The sequence below is a fragment of the Physeter macrocephalus genome, chromosome 1, assembly GCF_002837175.3.
Source record: "Physeter macrocephalus isolate SW-GA chromosome 1, ASM283717v5, whole genome shotgun sequence".
NCBI lineage: Eukaryota > Metazoa > Chordata > Mammalia > Artiodactyla > Physeteridae > Physeter > Physeter macrocephalus.
In genome coordinates this window covers 85,406,701-85,418,081 of record NC_041214.2, presented here as the reverse complement: position 1 = coordinate 85,418,081, position 11,381 = coordinate 85,406,701, and the positions used below count along the sequence as shown (strand labels likewise).

The 11,381-nt window shown below is 37.6% G+C and overlaps 2 protein-coding genes across 2 annotated transcripts in view; one reads left to right on the top strand and one right to left on the bottom strand.

The window, feature by feature from the left end:
• LOC112065034 (dynamin-like 120 kDa protein, mitochondrial) overlaps window positions 1–9,467 on the bottom strand; it is a 27,873-nt gene extending 18,406 nt beyond the window's left edge. Inside the window, exons 1-2 of the mRNA XM_055084577.1 lie at window positions 9,373–9,467; window positions 8,753–8,863 (exon numbers count right to left, since the gene is read on the bottom strand). Coding sequence (XP_054940552.1) covers window positions 8,753–8,863; window positions 9,373–9,424 — 163 coding nt within the window. The 5' untranslated portion in view covers window positions 9,425–9,467. The remainder of the gene's footprint in view (window positions 1–8,752; window positions 8,864–9,372) is intronic.
• On the top strand, window positions 2,811–8,173 carry LOC112065033 (serine/threonine-protein kinase Sgk1-like). Its single transcript, XM_024124320.3, is given in 2 exon segments — window positions 2,811–6,618; window positions 6,621–8,173. Coding segments are annotated over 2 exon segments (1,212 nt in total). The 5' UTR covers window positions 2,811–5,969; the 3' UTR covers window positions 7,184–8,173.
• Window positions 9,468–11,381: the final 1,914 nt, after the last annotated feature.

Here is an 11,381-nt window from a genome sequence, read left to right as displayed (position 1 = left end):
GGGAAGATCCCACATGCCGCGGAGCGGCTGGGCCCGTGAGCCATGGCCGCTGAGCCTGCGCGTCCGGAGCCTGTGCTCCGCGACGGGAGAGGCCACAACAGTGAGAGGCCCGCGTACCGCAAAAAAAAAAATTAAAAAAAAGGTAGTACTGGATCGTTCTGCTGCTACTCCCTTTTTATCACCATAATTTAAAAAATGCACTAGTACGTTAATTATGAAGAACAAAATTTTCATTATAAAAATAATTTGTTACTACCTGGCAGCTCAGAGAAAAAAGAAATTTCCATCTGTCATCTATATTTCTAAGTTTTTAGCATCAAAACTGAATCTCCTGCACACTAAGATAGAAAGCTTGTATCTTTACTCCATTCTAATTATCAAGAGAAAGCATAGGATGGAGGATAAGAGGAGACTGGGAAAGTAAGGAGACACAAAGACAAGCCCCACCAGCATTGTATATTGCCAAGAGAAACAAACTTTACTTTCAAGAAACAATTGCCGGCTGTCTGGGAGATGCTCAGGCATCAAACAATAAAGAACAGTCAACAGAGGCAAGAGGCCGAGCATGCTGCTGCGACTGCTTCTCTAATCCCGGGACCTCTAGTAAAAAGGCCAGCTGTTGCCACCTCGTGTAGAGAGTCAGCAGAGCAAATTAACCATGGGAGAAAAAAAGCTGCGGATATTGGAAAATTCTAATTTACCAGCCTCTTTAAGCTACACTGTTTTTAACATTGAGGACATCAAACTATTATCATTAAAATAAGCCTGTGTAATGGTAGCCCAAGTAAAAAGGTTTATGACTGTTTTCACATTTCATTAGTAAATGAGAGAGATGTAAATATGAAATATTCGGTTTTGACTGAAGCATATCTTCTCTTCATGTAAAGTACAAGAAATATGAAGAAATACACTGAAGCTTATTATAAAACATTTCAACACTCCCAGACAAGCTCGACAAAAAGCCTCAACTTAGAATAACAGCCATTATGCTCAAGTAAAGATTCTGTATCTGTTACAGCTGGATTTTAAGTCTCTAAGTACAAACACACCACACTGAAAAGCAGTGTCTGAATTTTGGGCAACTTTGATACTACTTACCTATGGCGGAATTCAATTGAGTGTACTTCAAGACAATTTAACAAGTCACATAAAGAAAATTAACTTCCTTCAATCTGTTTACTGGCTTCATTTACACTTTTGTGTTCTCTTACCCAGATGTTCTAATGCTATCAAAGTTTTCATATTGTTTGAAAGTTTAAGCTGCAAAGTTTTTGTAGTGTAGGAAGTACAGAGGATGATAATGATCATGATGATTATCATGGTCATAACTAACATGTATGTCTTTTTTGACCCTCTCCATAAAGGACACTGTTAACTATGGGAGCTTCCAAATATAAAAGACCAGTTTATATAATAATTATACTGTCTAACACCTTGGGTTTTTTTTTCTCAAATTAGTTCAGCAGAGTAGTTAAAAGACCTGGGCTCAAATCTTGGCTTTACCAGTTACTATCTGTGTGTTTCTTAGGCTGCCGTTTCCTTTTCTATAACATGAGAAAAATGACTATACCTATGAGACCGCATGTTAAACACATAACCTAATATCTGGCACAGGAAATTTATTCAAATATTAATTTATATTCATAAATAGATTCAAGTTTCGATACAAAAATGAAAAGGAATTTATTGTAAAATAAGAAGAGAACCATGTAAATGATTGGTAATACCCCTTTAATTCCTGGGTATCAGCGATTCTTTGATTATGTACACAGGGAATAGTGAACAACAGTTAAAAAAGAAACCTAAGCTCTAAACCCCATGCAATTGATATCAAGGTCCAAAACTCACAGTAAGCTAGTTAACTGTTGATATGATATTTACAGAGCAAACAATAAAAGAATCCCATGCTGTTCTGATGAAACTCAGTTTAGCAACATTACTAGCAGTTGTTACCAGTGTCCAGACACTCAGTTTCCAGGCTGGGATGGAGAATAAATTCCCCAAAAAAGTCTGTGAGATGTTAGCACTATTACTTATTTTACATAATGACAATCATAAAATATATCTTATAAATCATAAGCAGATCATTATAGAAACATTTTAAATTGAGCTGTAACATGCCAATTTTCTCCTCTTCAAGGAAAGCGTTTTAAAATTGCAGTCTGTTTCAGTAAATACATTGGACACATTATTAAAAACTATGCTGGGAATCCAAATAGATTTTATCTAAACTAATGCTGCATTTAAGTATCTATAAAAAATCCTTTGAGATAAAATTCACTATAAAATCAAAAGAATTTCATCAACGTCATAGTGAACATATTTAAACACCAGTCAGTTCTGAGTATGACTAGACAATGCAAAAAAGGAATAAGGTGGAAAGATTAGCTATATATTTTACTAAACTGTCCATGAGGCAACCCAGTCTTTCAACATCTTCAGAGGTCATGTTTTCAAAAGTCTCATTATCTCTAAATTATTTTCATATGATCCCTGATCCATTATCAGCTATAAAAACAAAACTAAATATTTTTTTACCCTTTTCTCAGACTTAGGGAACAGTTGTAAGAATACTACAAAGAATATTTTTCCTAAATCATTTACTGTCATTATGCTGCACAAGCCCAAATATTCTACTGTGTATTAGCTACAAATAAGGATATTTTCCTAAATAATCCCAATCTAACAAAGTTTAAAAATTAACAGTGAAGTATTACTACCATGTAACCCTTAGATTCCCACCAACTGTCCCATGAATGTCCTTTAGAGCAAAAAGATCTAGTTCAGGATCATGCATTGTATTTTGTTTTCCTGTTCTTTAGTCTCCCTCAACCTGGAACAGTTCCTCTGTCTTTCCTTGTCTCTTATGATCTTGATACATTTTAAAGATTACAAGCCAGTTATTTTGTAGACTGTGCTTTAATTTGGGTTTTTCTGATGTATCCTTATGACTGAATTTAAGTTATACGTTGAAGGTAAGAAAATCATAAAAGTGACACTGGGTTCTCACTGCATTCTATAAGGTGGCACACAGTTCTGATTTGACCACTACTGATAATATTACTGTGACCACTTGATTAAGGTGGTTATACCAGGCTTCCCTACTGTAAAGTTACTCTTCTTTCCTTTTTAATTATTTTGCATGGAGATTAGTTTGTGTGATTATATAAACATCCCATTCCTCATCACTGATTTTATTCATTTACTTATATAATTATCAATTTATGGACTCCTGTTTTATTCAATGGATTATAATTTATAACTGTCCTTATTTATATTGATGCCCAAACTGTCCTAGTTTTGGCCAACAGGAACCTCTGCATGTTGGCTTCTGTATCTTGTTGACGTGTCCCTATCATCCTTCAACTACTTCCTTACTTTCTATATCCTAAGATGTCCCAGGTTCCTCCTGACCTTCCCCTGCTCCACCTATGGAATCCACTGCATCTCCAGAGTCCTGGTTCCTTGTATGCCTCCTCATCTCATAAGCCTCCTAGGACTAGAAGAGGCAAGCTATTCTTTCATTTCTTTCATCTTCCTAACTCTAGCTTTGTGGCTTCACTTCAATATTGAACATGGTATATTTTCTCCAGAATATGAGAGAATACCGTACTACTTATGTACTCATCTTAAAGGACAACCAGTTGATGAATCCCCAAAGTAAAGTGGTGAAATGATTTGAAATTGGGCAAGTTTAAAACTGGCAAAATATATGATGCATCAAACTTCTACCAATCTCTACAATAATCTACCCTGTACCATTTTGAAACTGTAGTAAAAACAAACAAAAACTCTGACTCCCTTTCTCTAAATTTCATTAACCGACTTAACATATTCTAATTGAATATGCTATACTAGGAACTTTGATCTGTGTAAGACAGTAGTAACCATTAAACTGTGAAAGTTTGCTGGCTGAAAGTATCCATGACCATATTCGCAAGTGTTAGACTGAATATAAACAGTAAGGAAAAGGTACTTTCAAGATTTTTTTGCAACTAATGGACAAAGTCATGGCTCATCTCCTTTAGTGTGACTGATGAGGCTGAGTCACTGGTCAAACACTTGCTTCCAAGGACATTATTTGGTACATTAACACGATAATAATTATATATATACAAAAGTAGTAAATCATTTCAAGGGAGTCATATGAGTACTTTCTCAGGAAAATATAAGACTTGGCTTGACAGTGCACAAATTTGTGTTAGCAATACACTTTCCTTAAACAATCAAATTGGGAGTAGAAAATGATGGCATTACACAAGACTATTATAAAACATGAGAAAAGACATATCATTTTCTAATCACTTAGAAATGTATATGCTGGTAAAACACATGGAAGTATTTCACCGTCTGATAACTATGTCTTGAGCAATACAAAAGAAATAGATCTGTATACACTGTGATACTGACATATCTCTTCCTGTAACAGTACTAATTTAGCATGAAATTATGAACCAGAACTTCCAAATGTTTTTTGAACCAATTCCCCTACCAACCCTGTAAAAAAAACTATTATAGTATCATTCTTACAAAGAAGCTAAGGCTGTGGGAGATACTCTGCCTAAGATGACACAGCTAGTACATGGTAGTTCAGATTTAAGCAGAGGCCTTCTATGAGTTAGCACAGACTTAACTACACCACCAAGGCAGCATGAAAAAAACTGAAAGAATAGCAACAGAAGATGGAAATAAAAGTTAAAGTGAGATATGTTTCAAAAAAAGATTACCTAAAGAAAGAAGGAAAAGGAAAAGAGAAAGAAATAGGAAGCTGAGATAGTAGGGAGGAGAGAGTAAGAGAGGACAAGCAGTGGAGGAGAATGTGCTGCTCTAGCACACAGCAGAAGACAGGAAAACGCTGCTTGGTTTCGCTTGGATGTTCTAGGGATTGTATTGTAGTGCTAAATATTTAGCTTAGAAACTGTTTTCAAATTTGAAGAACTGCTATTGGTTGAGCATATGCTACCTTCTGGATATCAGAAAATTCGTAGATAGTAAATTTAAGTTTACATTGAAAGAAAAAAATACTTTTTCATGAAGCTGAAATAAGGGAAACTTGTAACAAGGCAAACTCAAACAGAAGCACCAACCACTAGTATTTTTATTGAACAATATTAACTTCTCACTGATTTCCTTGGGTTCTCAAGTATCTAAGTAAATCTTAATAGGCAATCTAAACATCTTAAAGCTAGGAATTCACTAGCATTCGAAGAAGAACCAAATGTCCCTCCGTGCCCCCCCAAAGCCCCCCAAAACAAAGTGACAAAGTGACTAACAGGGCCCAGCTAGGTTGGGGGCTGAAGGTGGGGAGCCATATCACCCTGGTATAGGTGTTAAAGCCAGACCAGGTGTAAGAGGGTGTTCGTGACCTGCCCAGTAGTGAGGAGAGGATCCGTGTAGGAGGAGAGTCAGTACAGGCGGCCAAAGCACAAGCAGAATGAAAACAGTATCTCTACAAAAGCACGGTTGGGCTTCAGGTGAGGAAGAGTCCTTGTGTAGCTGGGCAGGGGGTAGGAAGAATGAGAGAGAGATGCCTGGCAGTGTCAGAGCATGAGCTCAGTAAAAAGGACTCCATGAGGAAGGGCAACCTGGCACAGAATGTCAGAGCCTAGATGAGGTAGAAAGGGTGTCAACACAGGATAAGGTATTGTGGTGGTGGCCTGGAGTTGGGTGATAAGAACCGAGCTGGGTGAGAAGGACATTTGTGCAATGAAGGGGACAGTAGCAAGTTTGGTTACATATAAGACGACTGATCAAAATAAGGAAATATATTAAAGATACTTAGAGCCAGATTTCTGTCAGAAAAAGGAATTACAAATAAGGAAAAGGAAAAAATTAGAATGAACTCGGTATTATTAGATTAAAATGGAAAGCACTGGTGTCAACTTATGGTTTTCAATACAGATATATAGGAAAAGTCAAATCTCCTGGAAACTCTTCTGGTTCTCTTTCTACAGCTTCAAAAAGCTTTCATGAAACAGAGAAGGATGGGCCTGAACGACTTTATTCAGAAGATTGCCAGTAACTCCTATGCATGCAAACACCCTGAAGTTCAGTCCATTTTGAAAATCTCCCAACCTCAGGAGCCTGAGCTCATGAATGCCAACCCTTCTCCTCCACCAAGTCCTTCTCAGCAAATTAACCTGGGCTCATCATCCAATCCTCATGCTAAACCATCTGACTTTCACTTCTTGAAAGTGATCGGGAAGGGCAGTTTTGGAAAGGTTCTCCTGGCAAGACACAAAGCCGAAGAAGCATTCTATGCAGTCAAAGTTTTACAAAAGAAAGCGATCCTGAAAAAAAAGGAGGAAAAGCATATTATGTCTGAGCAGAATGTTCTCCTGAAGAACGTGAAACACCCTTTCCTGGTGGGCCTTCACTTCTCTTTCCAGACGGCTGACAAACTGTACTTTGTCCTAGACTACATTAACGGTGGAGAGTCGTTCTACCATCTCCAGAGGGAGCGATGCTTCCTGGAAACACGGGCTCGGTTCAATGCTGCTGAAATAGCCAGTGCCTTGGGTTACCTGCACTCTCTGAACATCATTTATAGAGACTTAAAGCCAGAGAATATTTTGCTGGATTCACAGGGACACATTGTCCTTACTGACTTTGGATTCTGCAGGAGAACACTGAACACAATGGCATGACGTCCACCTTCTGTGGCACACCCAAGTATCTTGCACCTGAGGTGCTTCATAAGCAGCCTTATGATAGGAGCATGGACTGGTGGTGTCTGGGGGCCGTCTTATATGAGATGCTGTATGGCCTGCCTCCCTTTTATAGCCGAAACACAGCTGAGATGTACGACAACATTCTGAACAAACCCCTCCAGTTGAAGCCAAATATTACAAATTCTGCAAGACACGTCCTGGAGGGCCTCCTGCAGGAGGACAGGACAAAGAGGCTTGGTGCCAAGGATGACTTTATGGAGATTAAGAATCACGTCTGCTTCTCCCTAATTAACTCGGATGATCTCATTAATAAGAAGTTAACTCCCCCTTTTAACCCAAATGTGAGTGGACCCAGCAACCTGGGGCACTTTGATCCCGAGTTTACCAAAGAGCCGGTCCCCAACTCCATTGGTCGGTCACCCGACGGTATCCTCCTCACAGCCAGCATCAAGGAAGCGGCCGAAGCCTTCCTGGGCTTTTCCTACGCACCTCCCGTGGACTCTTTCCTCTGAATGGTCTTAGGGTTGGTTGCAAAGGATTTTACGGGCGTTTTTGAAATGTTTTAGTTAGCCTTTTGGCAGAGCTGCCAGCTGACAGGACATCTTAAAAGAGAATTTGCACATCCCTGGAAGCTTGCACATCTTGGCAATCTTATTGCACACTGTTTGCTGGAAGCTTTTCGAAGAGCACATCCTCCTCACTGAGCTCGTGAGGTTTTCCTTATTCTTCCTTCCAGTGTGGTGCTATCTCAGAAATGAGCAGTAGAGGGCTGCCCCAGACAGATGCAGTGGTCTCATTCGAAAGAGGACGCTGTTCTGAGAAGGAGCTTCTGAAGGTCTGTCTGGGCTGTGATAACGAATCTTATGAAACATGCCTTTTCTGATGAGATCGTGTTAGCTCCAAAGTTCTTTCTGTTGCCGAGTGTTTCCGTTCTGTTTTTCCTTGTGGACTTCCTGTGTGATCAGCCGTATGAGTGTGGTATGCTTGCTCACAGAAGGACTCAGTTATAAGCATCGATGTGACACTTGCAAACACTACAACGTGGGACATTGTTTGTTTCTTCCATATTTGGAAGATAAATTTATGTGTAGGCTGTTTTTTTTTGTAAGATATAGTTAATAACTAAAATTTATCGAAAATGGTCTTGCAACGACTTGTATCCAGATGCTTAAAGAAGCATTGCTGCTACAAATATTTCTATTTTTAGAAAAGGTTTTTATGGACCAATGCCCCAGTTGTCAGTCAGAGCCTGGTGTTTTCATTGTTTAAAATATCACCTGTAAAATGGGCATTAAATATGCTTTTGTTTCTTTTTTGCATTCCTGATAATTATATGTATTGTATAAAGAAAGTCTGTACATTGGGTTATAACACTAGTATATTTAAATTTACAGGCTTATTTGTAATGTAAACCACCATTTTAATGTACTGTAATTAACATGGTTTTAATAATGTACAATTCTTTCCCCCCTCCCTACCACACACCTTTTTTTGTGTGTGAAAAACCAACTTTGGTTTGCAAAAAAACCTTGAAAAATATTTGCAGAAAAAAAAAATACAGATATATACATATGATTAGAAATACAGATGTAAATATGTGTATATATGCGCATGCACACACATAGTATTTGTTCCCTCGCTCCACCGAGTGGGTCTGGGAACAGTGAAATTTCAATAATGATGAACATATCTGGTTCCTAGTTCTTGATTTCTAAATATCATTCTCCAAAAATGGAAGCTTGGTCAGGGAAAGCACAAGATAATATGGAACATCTTGTGTGGAAGGACAATATTAGGACAATAGGTGAAACTTGCATGGAGTCTGAAAATTAGATGCAGTAATTTATCAGTGTTATTGACATCCCGATTTTGATGGCTGCTAGGAGAAAATTCTTGTTTCTAAAAAACACACGTTAAAGTACTTGGAACTAATGGAGCTTCAGGTCAGCAACTTTTAAACAGTTCAGGGGGAAAAAGCTCTTTGTACATACTTTTCTGTAAGTTTAAAATGAGATGGAGAAATAAATGGACATGCAGAATGTGAAAAGGCAGTGAGATGGAGGGCAGGAAGGATTACTTACTGAGGTCTTCAGCCAGTTGAACTCGTTTACCAGTAAGCAATTTTACCTTCTTCTCACTATCTTCAGCAAAATCTTCCAGTACCTCTTTAACATTTTTCTCTAATCGCCTGACTGTTTAAAGCAAATAAAGAAACATGAGAAGCATGATTTTTATGAATGCACAAGAATGATAAAATTAACAATATATGGAGAGCAAGTTCTTATTTTTCTCATCACGATAAATCTATTGTTAAGTTCAGACTTCTCACAGTTATAGGGAGAATATCTACCTGTTATGCAGTACTTTTATCAACATGAAACTAATACAAATCCTCAGAAAAAGTCCTATTCTTAAGCCCCAACATTTTAATGGAAGTACAGATTCCCCAAAAAGCCTAAGTGATGCTTAGGAGTCCTTTCCGAACAGAGTTTTTGTGTAATGAAGAAAGACTCCTGGTATGTTTACCTCCCATCTTTTTCAATTATGGTTTATTCATTATTATTTTAAAGGCAAATTATAATTTTTGGTTTTCTAATAAATCTAATATTCAGGAAATATTTTGGCATCCATCTATTTAAACTGAAATGTTATTACTGTTATTTTTCATGTCAAATTAGAAAGTGGTCCTTCTGTGGCTTACCTTCAGTGTTTGTAAGTTGCTGTCTTAAAGTATTTGCAGTGATACCAAGCATTCGCTGTATTCGCCAAAACAGGACAACATCATTGCATTCCAACTGAAATATTAGGTAATAAAGATTACTAGATGCAAACTTAAAAATGAAAACCACACTCATGAACACATAAAATTCCTGAAGTCAGTACCTACAGCCTCTGCTTTAATAAAAAAATAATCAGATTTACCTAATACAAATATTCCTCTTGTCGATAGGACCTACTGCATTTTTTCTGCATGGGAACCACAAAGTTCTACATGATTTGGGTTTTATTTGCACCACAGCTACATAGCTTTGTTTTGATTCCAATGACAAAGCAAGTAAATTTGGGAAGTAGAGAATTGCATTATGTTATATACAAGCAGAAGTTCACAGAATATATCCTTACTTAGTATTTTGTTCAACTAACAATCATGTTATCTTAAATATGTCCTTAGGCTAACCTCTGTTCCTTGAGTGTGCACTCAAGCCATTTTTGAAATTCAGCTGCATATGAAAATACATTAATGATATTTTTAAAAAGCTTATCCTCTGGGTGAGGAATAAAACAGGGGTAGGAGATTAAGTAGTACAAACAACTATGTATAAAATAAATAAGCTACAAGGATATATTGTGCAGCACAGGGAAATATAGCCAATATTTTATAATAACTTTAAATGGAGTATAATCTATAAAAATATTGAATCACTATTCTGTATACCTGAAACGAATATAAAATAGTAAATCAACTATACTTCAATTAAAAAAATAGCATATTCCTTTTCGAAAGCGAGAAAGCAAGAAAGGGAAAAAGAAAGCAAGAAAGAGAAAGAAAGAAAGCTTATTCAAGAGAGGTCTTACCAACAATGAAAATTATGCAAACAACTTGCCAATTTTAACATAGGCACATTTAAACACAAATTTCGTTTAAGCTGCTGAAAACGCAAAAGAAAAATATTTTAGGGGTCTCAAATAAGATCGCTGATTAACAGAGCTCTTTCAGAAGGACACTTTAAAAAGCATTTATGCTTGTATGAAAAAGCTCAAAATACATTAGTTTACCGCCACCTAGGGGTTACTTTGTAAAATGTGACATTAAAGTGCAGTTGTCCATTCTAAGAACTTTATACAGTTCTTTCTTTGGCCTCTCACTGTTGTGGCCTCTCCCATTGCGGAGCACAGGCTCTGGACGCACAGGCTCAGCGGCCATGGCTCATGGGCCCAGCCGCTCCGCGGCATGTGGGATCTTCCCGGACCGGGGCACGAACCCATACCCCCTGCATTAGCAGGCGGACTCTCAACCACTGCGCCACCAGGGAAGCCATATACAGTTCTTTTAAAGAATTATTTAAAGCAAGATTTTCATGGAGGAAGCTTGCACAAGCCTCTTAGATAGCCTCATCCACCAAAGGGCAGACACCAGAAACAAGAACTATAATCCTGCAGCCTGTGGAACGTAAACCACATTCACAGAAAGAGACAAAATGAAAAGGCAGAGGACTATGTACCAGATGAAGGAACAAAATAAAACCCCAGAAAAACAATTAAATGAAATGGAGATAGGCAACCTTCCAGAAAAAGAATTTAGAATGATAGTGAAGATGATCCAGGACCTCGGAAAAAGAATGGAAGCAAAGCTCAAGAAGATGTAAGAAATGTTTAACAAGGACCTAGAAGAATTAAAGAACAAACACCTAGAAGGATTAAAGAACAAACAGAGATGAACGATACAATAACTGAAATGAATAATATACTAGAAGGAATCAATAGCAGAATAACTGAGGCAGAAAAACAGATAAGTGACCTAGAAGACAAAATAGTGGAATTCACTGCCGTGGAACACAATAAAGAAAAAAGAATGAAAAGAAAGGAAGACAGCCTAAGAGACCTCTGGGACAACATTAAACACATCAACATTTGAATTATAGGGGTCCCAGAAGAAGAGAAAAAAAAAGGGACTGAGAAAATATTTGAAGAGATTATAGTTGAAAACTT